Here is a 13489-nt window from a genome sequence, read left to right as displayed (position 1 = left end):
AAAATTTAAAAAAAAGTGAGACAAAACCATGTTTTAGTTGCTTTAAAAACTGCACAAGTAGAAAAGGTTCTTTATTGCGTGGACACTGTGAAAAACTTCATTCTGTTAAGACTGTGAAAAGTCTCCAGGCGAAGGCCACATCCTCCTTCAAGTAAGTAAGAACGCAGGCCTGTTCTGCCGAACGGACTTTGTTCTGTAGTAATTTGACGTTCTCACGTTCCGGTGTACTTAGTTTGAAATGCCAGGAGGAGGCAGATCAGGATTACCTTGTTTATAGAGGGTTCGAAGCGTAGAACAATGATTTTTTTTTTATCTGGGATTGTTGCGTGAGCTAGATTGCCGCTTTATTACAGCCGATTTTTACCTCTGCGGTTACAACTAATATCGGATATAACGAACTAATTTACTGCCCCGATACTACTTCTTTAATAACGAGGTTCGACTTTATAAGCAAAAATACGGTTACAGAAAAAGCGAAAAATGAACTGTGCTTCAAACCAGTTGGTACGCTAAAGTTCTGCGTGATTATCGATTGGCTATTACTCCCTCAGCTATAAACTTTATCACGTTAAGATAATCAAGCAAGGTACAGGAGAGTACCCCTACACTCTGCATTGTAGTACAAAATTCTAGGGCTACGGGGAAGACGCTGTTTTGGCAGGCTAGTTATCCTAGGTGTCCTGAAATTTCCTCATTTTCCTTGCTGGTATGAGCCTTCATCATTTGTCCTGTACTTCACGCTGATTCCTCTTAACCACAGGGCGATTCCCGGGAGGTGTATACACACCGCATCAAGAGGCTCGCTCGGAGCGGCGAGCGTAGGCTGCAGGTCTGCAGGGTGTCAGCATTGCGTTCGATCATGGAGAAAACTATGCCGCGTGACGGACTGCCCTGGCCGAAGAAAGCCCCTGGCCACATGCGGTATCTTCAGCCGTTCAAAGCGGAACGCCTGCCCGAGCAGATCCCCAATGCTCTCCTGCTGAAAAAGCGTGCGGTCGACAATGATCCAGAAGATACCACAGCTTCTGATCCCAACGAGGTAGAATAGTTAATTTGATAACAGCGCAACCACAGGACACAGAGGAGGCGACAAGAGACTGGGCGCTGACTAACAACAAAGGTTTTATTTCGTCGCAGCTGAATATATAGCCTGGGAAATAAAAACAATAAAACACACAAAATCATAAAATGGCGAAGGCAAGGGCTTGTTTCTATAAAAAATGCACATGCGCAAAGATTACGATTCATGACTTAGGTAATCGTGCTCCTTTTTATGCAAGTCATTCGACGCCATGCTGACGGAATTGTCATTTCGTGTATGGGTATTGTGGGCCTGAAAGATTGTCCTGGTGCGTTGTTCCTTATATCTTTTTAGCACACGTGTCTATTCGAGTCTGGGCTTGCATCCACACTTGGTACAGTGAAGAGCTAGAATAATGTATTTTCCTGTTTTTTGGTTGCAGGCGTGTTCCCGTAGCCGGTCGTTTAGGCAGCGGCCTGTTTGGCCCGTGTATAACTTGCCGCAAGACAGCGGTATGTCGTACACTACACCCGATCAGCACTCCACGAATCGCTGTGCGTGCCTCTTACAGCAAAGTCTCGTGGAAGCTTTCTCAGCATTTACTCTGCTGCACAGACCGCTCAAATTGTTAGGGGTGCTGAACACCACAGTAACACCGACTCGAGCAGCAACCTTCTTGAGTTTCTCGCAACGATCGGAAAGGCATTCAACTTCATGACGCAATTCAGCAGCATCGTCTTCATCTATGCAACAACCCAGACACACCCACCCGCATTGGAAACAGCGTCTCCCGAGATACTTCACCCGATCTAACCCTAACTTATAACGTCAAGAATGACGAATGGACCTGCCTAGACGAAACACTAGGAAGTGACCATCACATTATAGAACTCCGAATCACTCATCACAAAAACGCCAGGCAAAGAATTGGGACAGCCAGACTTACTGATTGGAAGGCCTTCAGAGAAGACTCGCCTACTGAGTCAATCCAAAATATTGAGGATTGGGCCGCTAAGATTATCACGACATTCGCAAAGCACACAAAAGAGCTTCCTCTCACCGAAGACAATCCGGCCATAGACAATCACCTCAAACACTTATGGGACGCCAGAAACGGCCTTCTCAAGAGGTGGAAAAGGCGCAAGACCAACCGGAAGCTACGCACTCGTATAGCCTTGCTCACACAAGAAGCAGAACAATATGCTCGACAACTAAGCCAGCAAAATTGGAACCAATTCTGCAATACGCTCCAGGGAACCCTCGGCACACGGAGAACTTGGCACCTTCTCCGTTCCCTTACGGGCTCCAAAGAATCAAAAGCCACGGCTGCGCACAACCTTAAAAAATTATTCCATAACCACCCCGGAACAGATGAAGACTTGCTGAAAGAGCTGCAGAAATCATTCCGAGCTCAGCCCACGACACAGGCACTCCCGCCACTGCAGTACACTGGTCAACCGAATCCGGAACTGGATGCGCCTTTCACCATTCAAGAAATTGAAGCCGCGATACACGGCCTAACAAGGAACACCACTCCTGGACAGGATAAGATCCCTAACAAACTTCTGCGCAATCTGGACCCCATCGCACTCGAAAATCTGCTCACATATATGAATGAACACTGGACAAAAGGAACTCTCCCGCCACAGTGGAAGCATGCCGATATCACGCTAATCCACAAGCCCGGAAAACCCGTCACACTCAAAAACCTCCGTCCCATTTCTCTCACATCGTGCGTGGGCAAACTTCTCGAGCATATGGTTCACAATCGTCTCGCCCATTACGTAGAGGACAATAACTACTTTCCAACCACCATGTATGAATTTCGGCCCAATCTCTCCACCCAAGACATCCTGCTACAGCTTAAAGAAGACATACTAATGAGGCTCTCAAACAACCACAAATATTCCATTGTCGCACTTGATATAAAAGGGGCATTCGACACTGTCACACACCAAGCCATCCTACAAGGGCTAGCTACGACCAACTGCGGGCCCAGACTTTACAACTATGTCGCGGCATTTCTCACCAACCGAACCGCCACTGTACGCATCGGCCATCTGCGATCTGACCCTTTTCCAGAAATTCCCAAAGGAACCCCTCAAGGCTCGGTTATTTCACCCCTACTCTTTAACCTTGCCATGAAGGACCTCCCAGCCTTGCTCCAAGATATTCCGCATCTCCGCCACGCTTTCTACGCGGACGACCTCACGCTATGGACACCCACTGGATCAATCGGAGATCAGGAAGAGGCACTTCAAATGGCAATTGACACCGCCCAACGATATCTCCAATCCAGAGAACTGGAGTGCGCACCCGAAAAGTCCGGTTTACTTGTGCTCAGCAAGAGAACTACCCGCAAGACCGCACACAGAATGCCCGAACCAGAATTATATATAAATAATCACCCTGTCCCTAACGTCCCGCACCTTCGGATACTGGGCCTCATAATACCTAGAGACGGATCTGGCTTGCAAGCCATACCACACTTACAGCGCACACTTAACCAGCTCATGCGCATCATCCGCCGCGTCTCCAATCGTCGCTTCGGACTTCGCGAACATGACACCCTACGCATGGTCCAAGCCATTCTTATCAGCAGGACAGCCTACGGCACGCCATACCTGGCCCTCAGACCACAAGAAATACGAAAACTCGACGCCACCATACGCCAGGCCTATAAGACCGCTACGGGGCTCCCAATCAGCGCGGCAAACAGTAAACCTTTGCAGCTAGGGGTCCACAACACCTGGGAAGAAATACAAGAGGCCCACCACGCATCTCAGATACGCCGACTACAGATTACGCCCACGGGAAGAGAGACACTTCTCCGTCTACACTACACCGTCCCACCACGACAAGATCAGAAGATTCGAATCCCAGCAGACATTCGGCAACACATCCGCGTAGCTCCTCTACCCCGAAACATGCACCCGGTTTTCAACAAACAACGGCGCACGGCACGACCTCGATTAATTCATAAGGACAATCACCATCTATCATGCACTCGATACACAGATGCATCGCCCTACCCTCATCAGAAAGCGCATGCAGCCTGTGTCGTTAACACGCAAGGCACCGAACTGGCAGCAGCGACCGTGCTCACCACTTCCATCGAGACTGCTGAGGAGTGTGCCATCGCCCTTGCTGCAACAACGGACGAGGAATTTCTTACCGTTATAACTGACTCACAGACTGTCTGCAGAAACTTTTTAATTGGCCGCATATCTCAATCCGCACTGTACCTTCTTCGTCAAGTAAGAAGACTTCCAGAAATTAATATCATCTGGTCACCCGGCCACCAGTCCCTCCAAGGGAACGACGCGGCACACGCCGCTGCCCGTGCTCATACACACCGGGCCGTTACCTCAGAGGGAGAAACCAACGACCGAACTGCTTCAAAGCCGGCCCCACTCCACACGTACACCGAAATCTTAGCTCACTACAAAAACGACCGCCGTCGCTTCCCGCCACCTCATTCACAATTAACGCGCGACGAAGAAACCACTTTCCGGCGCCTACAAACCAATTCGTATCCCCACAACACCCTACTAAACGCTATGTACCCCACCAAGTACCCTGCCACCTGTAACTTCTGCCCTGTTGCTGGTACCCTATACCACGTGTAATGGGAGTGCCAACGGACCCCCACTCTAACCCCAAATCCCAACCCTACCTATGAGCAGTGGGTGGAGCAGCTGACCAGCTCCGAGCTCTCGGACCAGCGCCGACTGGTGGAACGGGCCCGGACGGCCAGCCAGCTCCAAGGCATCTTGGAATAAGGATGCCTCTCACTGAGTGGAGGCCCTACGAACATCCTCCTGCTCCCCAGTATAGTAAATGTTTGTCTCTCTCTCTCTCTCTCTCTTGAGTTTCTGGGAAACCGCATGAATATATGGAACGACAGCCCACTTCCTTCGTTCTGTCTCTTCGTGATCTTCTACTGGCTTTTGCCTTTGTAGTTCCTTCAAGAGGGTTTCCGATATTCCGAATAGCATGACAGCGAATCCTGCCTTAATCAGCGGGTCAACTTGATCAGAAAAGCTGGACCATATCTAATGCCAGCAGTATTTGCTTAGGGCGTTCCGGAGAGCCTATATAGCGATGCCTCTTTTGACGATTTTTGAATGGGCTGACTTGAAGGGCAGTAGGCTCTTCTTAGAGCGAGGCGAGTATTTGCAGCACACGTGCTCGGGGCGCAATGTCATCACTAGGTAAAGGAACCTAATGCGGTCTTCAGATTGTTCTTCGGTCGTCAAGGTGAAGCCCTGAAGGGTGGATTTGAACAAACTGAGAATACACTGCACTACTTGTTCCTGACCACACTAAGTTGCATCGCGCTCGATAAAAACTAAAAAATCGTCCACGTGTCAAAAAACTCGTTGAGTCCGACTACCGATGAGGCTTTCGGCTAGTTTCCTGTCGTAGCCTGGAAGTAACAAGTCGCTTAGTACCGGAGCGAGGCAAGAGCCGATGCACACACCTTTGTTTTGGACTTAGTAGTCTCCCTTGAAGGCCATCACGGACGACTCCAAGTAGACTGCAAGCCCAGACTCGAACAGACGCATGCGCTAAAAAGATATAAAGAGCAACGCAACAGGGAAGTCTTTGAGGCCCACATCATCCGTACACGAAATGACAATTCCGTCAGCATGGCGTTGATTGAATTGCATAAAAAGAAGCACGATTACCTAAGTCATGGATCGTAATCATTGCACATGTGCATTTTTTATAGAAACAAGCCCTTGCCTTCGCAATTTTATGATTTTGTGTGTTTTATTGTTTTTATTTCCCAGGGTATATATACAGCTCCAGCGAAATAAACCCTGTGTTGTTAGTCCGCGCCCAGTCTCGTGTCGCCTCTGTGTCCTGTCCTAGCGCTGTTATCAAACTAGGTATGTACCAACAAGCCCGTATTAACACCGTTTGTCAGAGGTAGAATAGGTCACACCTTTACTTGTGTATTTAACAAAAAAGCGAACCGCCGTGATTTCCGTCGTGTTTAAACCCACAGGCGGAAAATGCAGTCTCTGGAGAGCCAACCTGGAGAGCACAGCTTGAAGAGTCGGCTGGGCAACCACCCGACGGCACGCCAAACACTCCGCTTTGCGGCCTAACGTCGTCAAGCGATACCTGCAGCATGATGTGCAGTGAGTTTGATGTTGCTTGGCACGTCGTTAGGCGCAACGTTAAGGTTACATTTGCGGCTGAATGTAGGCCTAACAGCCCACCATCTCTGAAGGAGTGCCAAGCAAGATGGCAGCTGCCGTCTGAAGCTCATGGTTGATTCACTTATTCCCATTTTGCTGCGACAACATACACACTCAAAAATCGCAAGTACCCTCTCAATGGGACTGGAAAGAAGATGACACTTACCTTCAGGACTGCAATGCAATTCAGGGTCTGGGCTGGCCAGGAAAGCCATCCGCTGCTAATTTGCACGGGGCCACTCCCCTCCAGATTCACCACCAGCTGCAACTGAGGTAAGGGTGGGTCACTTGTGGAAAAGGTCCCGTGGACGCTGCAGAGCGCGAGCGTTTTCCCGATAAACGTGCATCCCAGAATACCTCCTTTCCCCTTGCGGCGCTGCGACCGGGTTTACACGGTTTACACGAAAGCCGAGTAACATCTGGATCCATTCCCAACTGGCGCAGTGACTTCGCTGCACCCTTCAAGCGCAGCGTGTCATTTGCATGGCGTGGACGGGGCAAAACTGGTTTCGCTGCGCTTGTGTTGCAGCGGTGATAATACGACTTATAACACATGCAATGAGTCTTTGTTCCCGTTGTTCGCTGTGAGTGTGAAGTCATCATCATAGAGAAGGATAAGCACACACGCGAGGTCATCGAAGCACTTGAAATTGGGTGGCTTAAAGAAAACTGTGTAAGCATGCCTTCGGTTGCTATCTCGCAAAAAGAAATGGATTATCTGGTGCAACGTTTGTAACACACTGAAGACTAGACGATAAGTGTTGACGTCATGTTGTGTTGGTCATGCTATTGGATGTGCGGGGTTTTATATGTCTTTCTTTTCTGAATCAAAAATCAGTTGTAGTTCAGCGCCTTGTCCTGTCGTTTCTTTCTTCTGTGTCCCCGTCTGAGTGCGCTGGTAACCCAGTTAATATACTGTATGGAGTTTAGAATACATACATTGTGCTTGAAAAACAAAAACTAATCCAAGTACACCTAAGCACTTCTTAAGAGTTGTGAATGCAAAAGCGATGATGTCCAATGGAATGCCATGGAGTGGTCCTTCGAGTTTTGAGCTAGGAGTAATGTTTTCGAGTTTTGCAATTAAAACTGTGAGGGGTAGTTTTTGGAGTTCCTACGCTAGCACGTTGGCTGTAGACCTCAGTAATTCAAACGATATTGCTGAACATACGACTGCCACGCGGAGCCTACTGACTCACTGGTGCCTGTAAATTTTGCCGCTGGGGGAGACCATTGTGGTCCGTCCTTCCCGCATTCTTCCATTTCCACGTGGCTCTGTGCATGCCATGTGCCAAATAATCAGGGTTAGTTATTTTTTGTAGGAATGGGGTAAAGTATGCATTATGATTTCAGGTAACACAACCCGATAGTTTTGCCTGACATGTCGGGCATCCTGATTTTCTCTATTGCTCCACCGCGATTTCGTGCTGACCCGAACTACCAATCTTACTACGACAAATGTGGAGTTGTGTAAACAATACAACACGCTTTAGTCGGCGACTTCGCCTTCCCACAGACGTGGTCACAGTTCGTGCATAAATTGAAGCAATCTTGCCCCATGCGATCACGCTAAAATTAACTTTCCTCCTTGTCCTCACAAATCTCTGTCACGTGCAGCTTTGTAATCTTTTTCCTCCTTTTCAAGGGAAGCTTGCATTGGCTTACTTTCGCCGTCGGTGGTGGCTTTCACCGAAACGCCTTGCGGCTAAGCCAACCTTATCCGCATATTCTAATGACGACGGCGATGATGCTGATTATGATGATGATGATGATGCCCTTGAAGGGTTTGGGGAGTACACACTTCTCACTCACCGTTCGCAGCTGGCACGGGAGCGCGCGCGCAAGTGTCGCGCTATATCAAGCCACAACGGGAGCCAGTAAGCGTCCTCAATCGCATCACGCCACATAGCAGGTGCCGTCTCTCGCTCCCGTCGGGAAGTTCACCTTCTAGCGCGGCATGGGTAGGCCGCGCGTGATTTGTTCCGTGAAAGAGCGGGCAGCCATTGAAGAATGTATACGTTCCCGATAATGGCAGAAAAATTATCTACAACAACGTATACCAAACATTCCCGTTCGGGTAAAGCTCAACGAAATGAAAAGTTTTCGTTTAGGTCGATCGATCGTTTTTATTTCGCTCATTGCCTTTTGATTTTGGCAGAAGTGTTTTCATTTTCGTTTTGCGGTCGTTGCGTTTCGATGTTGTTCGTTTCCATTTTCACTGAGGTCAAGCTCCTCGTGCACCCCTGTTTCCGGAGGGCAAGGGTTTGTTTATTCTTTAGACGATATTGGTGTTATTGAGAAGTGAACTCACGGCTGTTACTTATAGTTTTGCTTCTTCGATGGCCGAAATCTATTGCGCATGTTTTTCTCCGTTTCTCCTTTTTTTCGAATTTGTCTCTCTCTCTCTTTCTCTCCTCAAGCCCGCTGGCGTCTTCTGCTTAAATTTTTTCAAGGGGCAGGGAATACATGCATGTGGTACACAGAGAGGGAGAACTGTAGTAGTTGGAACGTTGATGATATAAGGAGGAACCAAAAATCCGGATAGTCTTGAGGCTCTTCTAATCAAAAGGAATGTTCGCTACCGTGCGCCCCGCTATTAACCGTGAATCCGAACTCTTCAAAGGTTACACTTTCAAGAGATAGGGGCAGCTGCACCCCCTGGTGCCCGCTGCATTCATTTATGATTTGTAACTCCCCCCTGTGCACAGTAGCTTGTAGGCGTTAGAGCATTCTCGCTAACTCCTTAGTTTCAGTGAAGAGCTCCTCCTATTTGTATTTTGTATTTCCCGGTTTTCATGTGGATTTAACATGAAGAAAAAGTTGTCGAGGATCCACGATTGAGGAGATGAGGGGCCGAAAGCATGGTTTTTGGCTAGTTTCGGTAGTATTCTGGCCATCTCCACTGTAACCAACAACCCCGACGTCGGACTCATTGCAGCTACTTGTTGCATAATCACTATCCATGCTGCAGTGACACTGCCTCTACAGAAGCTGACGTCTAACTGAGAGAGAAAAGGTAAAGGAAAGGCAAGAATGTTAACCAGGCTACGGCCTAGTATGCTATCCTGCACTGGGGAAATGGGAACAATGAGGAAAAGGAGGAAAATAGAAAAGGAAGGGGAAAGAGACAGACATAGCGCAGTGGGGTGAGCCTAGCGGTAGGACACTATAGACAAACAAGTTCACTGAGTTCATAGCGGGTAGTCTTTTGTGATACAGTCTTCTAAACAAGTTCACTGAGTTCATAGCGGGTAGTCTTTTGTGATACAGTCTTCTGTGCAAGTCCGTCGTCGTTTTTAGAAAACACACGAACGCTTTTGTCGCCTGGTGCGTAGCTGACGGAGTAGGCCAGTGACCCAGGATTTTCTCCTCAGTTAACGGGCGCCGAGAGTATAGCTTCCGTAGAGTTAAAGAGAGATGGCTTCTTTCCGATGAAAAACGTGGACACTAACATAGCACATGTAGTATGGTCTTTGGTGTGTCACAAACTTCGCACGCCTCACGGGCTGACATTCCAATCACTGCAGGAAAATTGTAGGCTGCACGAGCTGTATTTAAGCGTCCCGGCCAATAAGAATCCAACGCGCGCCGAGTGTGTCTCTTGTATTTCGGTCTGATGCATGCACTGTTGGAGCGTCGCATCCAACAGGAATGCACCTTTTCCACGCCAAGAAACGCGCTAGTAACCGGAGTACGGGAAGCGCAACTGATGGCTCTTTCAGCCATGGTTGCTAGAATCGCCGTTGTCCTGTATTGCTAATCACAACAGCACAACGGCTTTTTTGGCACGCACATCGCGCGTCGCTTTTTAAACTTCATTCGGGAAAGTTGCTTTTTGGGTGCGCCGTTGGCAAGTTTTATTACGTACGTTTCGAAACGCCTGTGATTAGACATCCGATGATTTTGCGCTTTGGCAGCGGACTCGGAATGCCATGCATAATCTGTTTGATGTTGGGTCCAGCGTGCACATCTCATCCATCATAAGCAGTGACTCTTACAAGAGCAGGCCACCAAAAGTAATCGGAACGCCCACAGGCGCGTCCGCATATAAATTTCGTGGGCTAGCTGTTTCATGGACGCTTTATGCGGACGCCAGCCTGGCGCGCATTTTATCATCGCCATGGCCGGGTGAGCGCTTCTACCAACCTAGGGAAGCAAGGCTTTTGCGTTGATAGAGTCGAGTGCTTTCGACTGTGGTCTGAGGGTTTGAGAAGCTCCTGTGTACACTTGGCGATAAACGTTAGTGGGAGGTGATTGCAGCGATGAGCTACGCGCCCCGACTGTCGTACTCGCACTTCTTCCCAAAATATCCGTCATCATACCTCAGGGTATCAGGTTCGTAGGCACCGAAAACGCGTATGGCTTCACAAAAGTTGGACGTTACATTTTTAATAGCGCAACAGCATCCCAGAAACGTTTATGTCCATTTGAGAAATTAAATACAGGGTTGTGGCTGCGGGCTATCTTTCTACTACGTAGACGTTGCTTTTAGTACCCTTAGGTGGCTCATCAAACGCGAAAGGTGAACATAGTCATCGTCGGCGGTGGCGACAACGTGAACGGTGCCAAATGGCCGCCGCTGTAAAGATAAAATAAATGAAAACGCACTTGGGTTCGTTTCGAGTTTGAACCCGGATAACCAGAGAAGCAGGAAGCGCACTTGGAACGCCATTGTGGGACGATAATTAGCCTTATGCGCGCCCCGTGACAGGTGAACGTGATGCCACGTGCGTTGGACGGGTACGCGCAGAGGAGAGCTCTGACCGGGAGAAAACTGTCCCGTGAATTGCGATCAGTCTGCCTGTGGGAGTAAAAAGACGAAGAAACTAAAGCGAAGGAAGAGGCGCAAACACGACGCAGCAGTGGAGAGTTCTATTACAATGGCTGGGTCTCGCCTTCCAATCCCGTAAGCAGATTTAGGTGCCCAGAAATTTCCTAGAACGAGGAAGCGCGAACATTGTGAGATAAGCATGCTTAATGAATTTCATACAATGAAGGCTGGAATAAATGTAAGTACAGGAATGCTGTTTTCATACTTCCTCTTACTGATCTATGCTCTGGATGTTTTTTTGTTTATCCTTTATATTGCTTATTACGTGTTTGTCCGAAAACATGATGCATAACCGACTGGAAGCTAGAATTAGTCAGCCCATAAGTACGCATGTGACGGCGCCGTATCCATCTTTAACTAAACCGCGAGAAGCACAATTATGAGCGCCCCTCAATACACAGTGTTGTGTCATTCTGCTCACCTTAGTTAAGGAGCAGCCAGAGAATAATAACAAAAAACAGCTTGTAAGACCACCACTTTATTTAGTATGATGGCTTGGTGGTCACGTCTTCAATTAACTTTTTTGTTTTGCCTGCTTCGTCTTTGCCCAGGGCCGGTTAGCTCCACCTTAGGTGACCTGGCCGCCCGCGCGCTCCCCCGGGGTCAACATAACGACGCCCCGGTTAGCGCGGACGTCCCGTCAACATGGCCAGCCGTGGCACAGGACCCCTGGCCTCAGCTCGTCCTCTAGACCCGGACTCCCAGACGCTAGATAACAGGGGCTCGCCATGACCCCCAGCCTTAATGATCATTTTTATATGCGCCCTCAGGCTTTGCGCTCTGGATACGTAGTAAGCCTTCCGCAGGTTGCCTGTTTCAGTGCAACAGTTAACCTTAGCCTATCGACACCTCACTCCAGCTCCCACCACACTTTTCCTGCTACAAGGGCTGCCTAATAATGAGCGGGGACATCACTTACGGCTGAAAGCGGAATAAAATGTTACCGACACTGTCGCATGGGCGCAGGAATTGAGCAATGAAACAACGAAACCTAAATAGTACATTTTATTTCCGGCACTCGTTCACAACTATTTTCAGTTGAATGCGAAAGTGATATGTACGTGGGAACTGCGAAGGGAAAATAATCTGAGCCTTTTTATCTGATTTCAGTACCTACGAATGAGATACGGAAACGAAATTGGACTGACGGCATGTGCTATATACTTCTTCATCAGCGTAAGTGGTTTCGCCGGTTAGTGCATCCGCACAGTTAAATTCGGTGCGCTAAACAGCCGTAACGTTTTTCTGTTTCGTCACTGGTTTTAGGTCACTACAGGAGCTGTCGCTCTCTTCACAGCCTCTGTTGCCATTTCTACAAGTAAGCTCAAAGTTTTTTTTATATAATTAGAACTTTGTACTAACGTGGTGCCCACAAACTTTGTTCTTACAGTTTTTAATACATCGCTCTTTTGGAGCACCATAGGAATCGGTGTTGCCAGCACCACCTATACTGCCCTGGTAAGCCTTCCAGATATTTGGGGTAGATTTAGGAAAGTATGCATAACATTGAAAAAATTTAATGCGGAGCTCACGTATCCAGGAAACCACACAAATCTCGGAAAAAATGCGTGTCTTGAGTCTATATTATTTGAAATGTCTGTTATCTATGAACTGTTACCCATTGTTTTTACTGTCTGTCATTCCTTATTTTAACTGTCTGTTAGCACGAAGATAATCGTAAGCTGTACGAAGAAAATGCTTTTTGCAAGGGCTTGGGGCGATTTCTTTCACCGCGTTTCTGGCGCCTCTGCTCAACGCTTGGAGAAGAAAATATATTGGAAAATCAAAGCGAAATTGCATTTCATGACTGGTGTGTCAATTTTGATGCTCACGTATTTTTGTTTTGTGACGAGAGGATAGTGGTGTATGTCCGTGCTACGAATAATAGTTGTTGAATGCGCCTACTCTCAGAAGTCCCTGCAAATCGGCTTCGCAAGACGCTTGAGAATGTCCCATCCATCCATTCAAGCATGTAAATTTGGAGTGGAAATTCAGTCCAGCGTAGTAGACTGAGTCTACTACGCTGGACTGAGATTCCATTTTTTGAGTCTACTAGACTCAAAAAATGGAATCTCAGCTTGGGCACCACCAAAGCAGCGCATAACGATCTTAATTGCGCTATGTCCTTGATCAACTACCGTTTTTAAGCCAAAAAGAATGATGTGCCTCGTGTTTCGCCAAATTTTCCTACTCGGTGACATTCATTCATCATTCTAGAGCGTCGTGGCGAAGCCTGCCTACGGGGACATCTTAGAGTGTAAAAACCGGATTATAGACAGTTTTCTTGCGTTTCTTTAACCAAACACAGGAGCGCCTTCCTTTCCGCTGGGACCATCAGCCAATGAGCAGTTTTTTGTAGCTTATGATGGCATAGAAACGACTGAAGTACGTAAGTCGCTACGAGTTGGTGTTTGATAGCTTTTTATC

General features: G+C 48.0%; 1 protein-coding gene across 4 annotated transcripts in view; it reads left to right on the top strand.

Annotated features, from left to right (window-relative positions):
* LOC144152920 (sodium-coupled monocarboxylate transporter 2-like) overlaps positions 1–13489 on the top strand; it is a 73536-nt gene that overhangs the window by 19500 nt on the left and 40547 nt on the right. For all 4 annotated transcript variants that reach the window (XM_077684501.1, XM_077684509.1, XM_077684493.1 and 1 more), the window contains exons 2-4: positions 12173–12238; positions 12329–12380; positions 12453–12520. In XM_077684501.1, the coding sequence (XP_077540627.1) occupies positions 12173–12238; positions 12329–12380; positions 12453–12520 (186 nt within the window). The remainder of the gene's footprint in view (positions 1–12172; positions 12239–12328; positions 12381–12452; positions 12521–13489) is intronic.

This window comes from Haemaphysalis longicornis, unplaced genomic scaffold (genome assembly GCF_048455015.1).
Source record: "Haemaphysalis longicornis isolate Haplotype H1 unplaced genomic scaffold, Haemaphysalis longicornis Haplotype H1 scaffold_1, whole genome shotgun sequence".
NCBI classification, from domain to species: Eukaryota; Metazoa; Arthropoda; class Arachnida; order Ixodida; family Ixodidae; genus Haemaphysalis; species Haemaphysalis longicornis.
The sequence above is the reverse complement of the archived record's forward strand: the minus strand, read 5'-3'. Positions and strand labels throughout refer to the sequence as shown.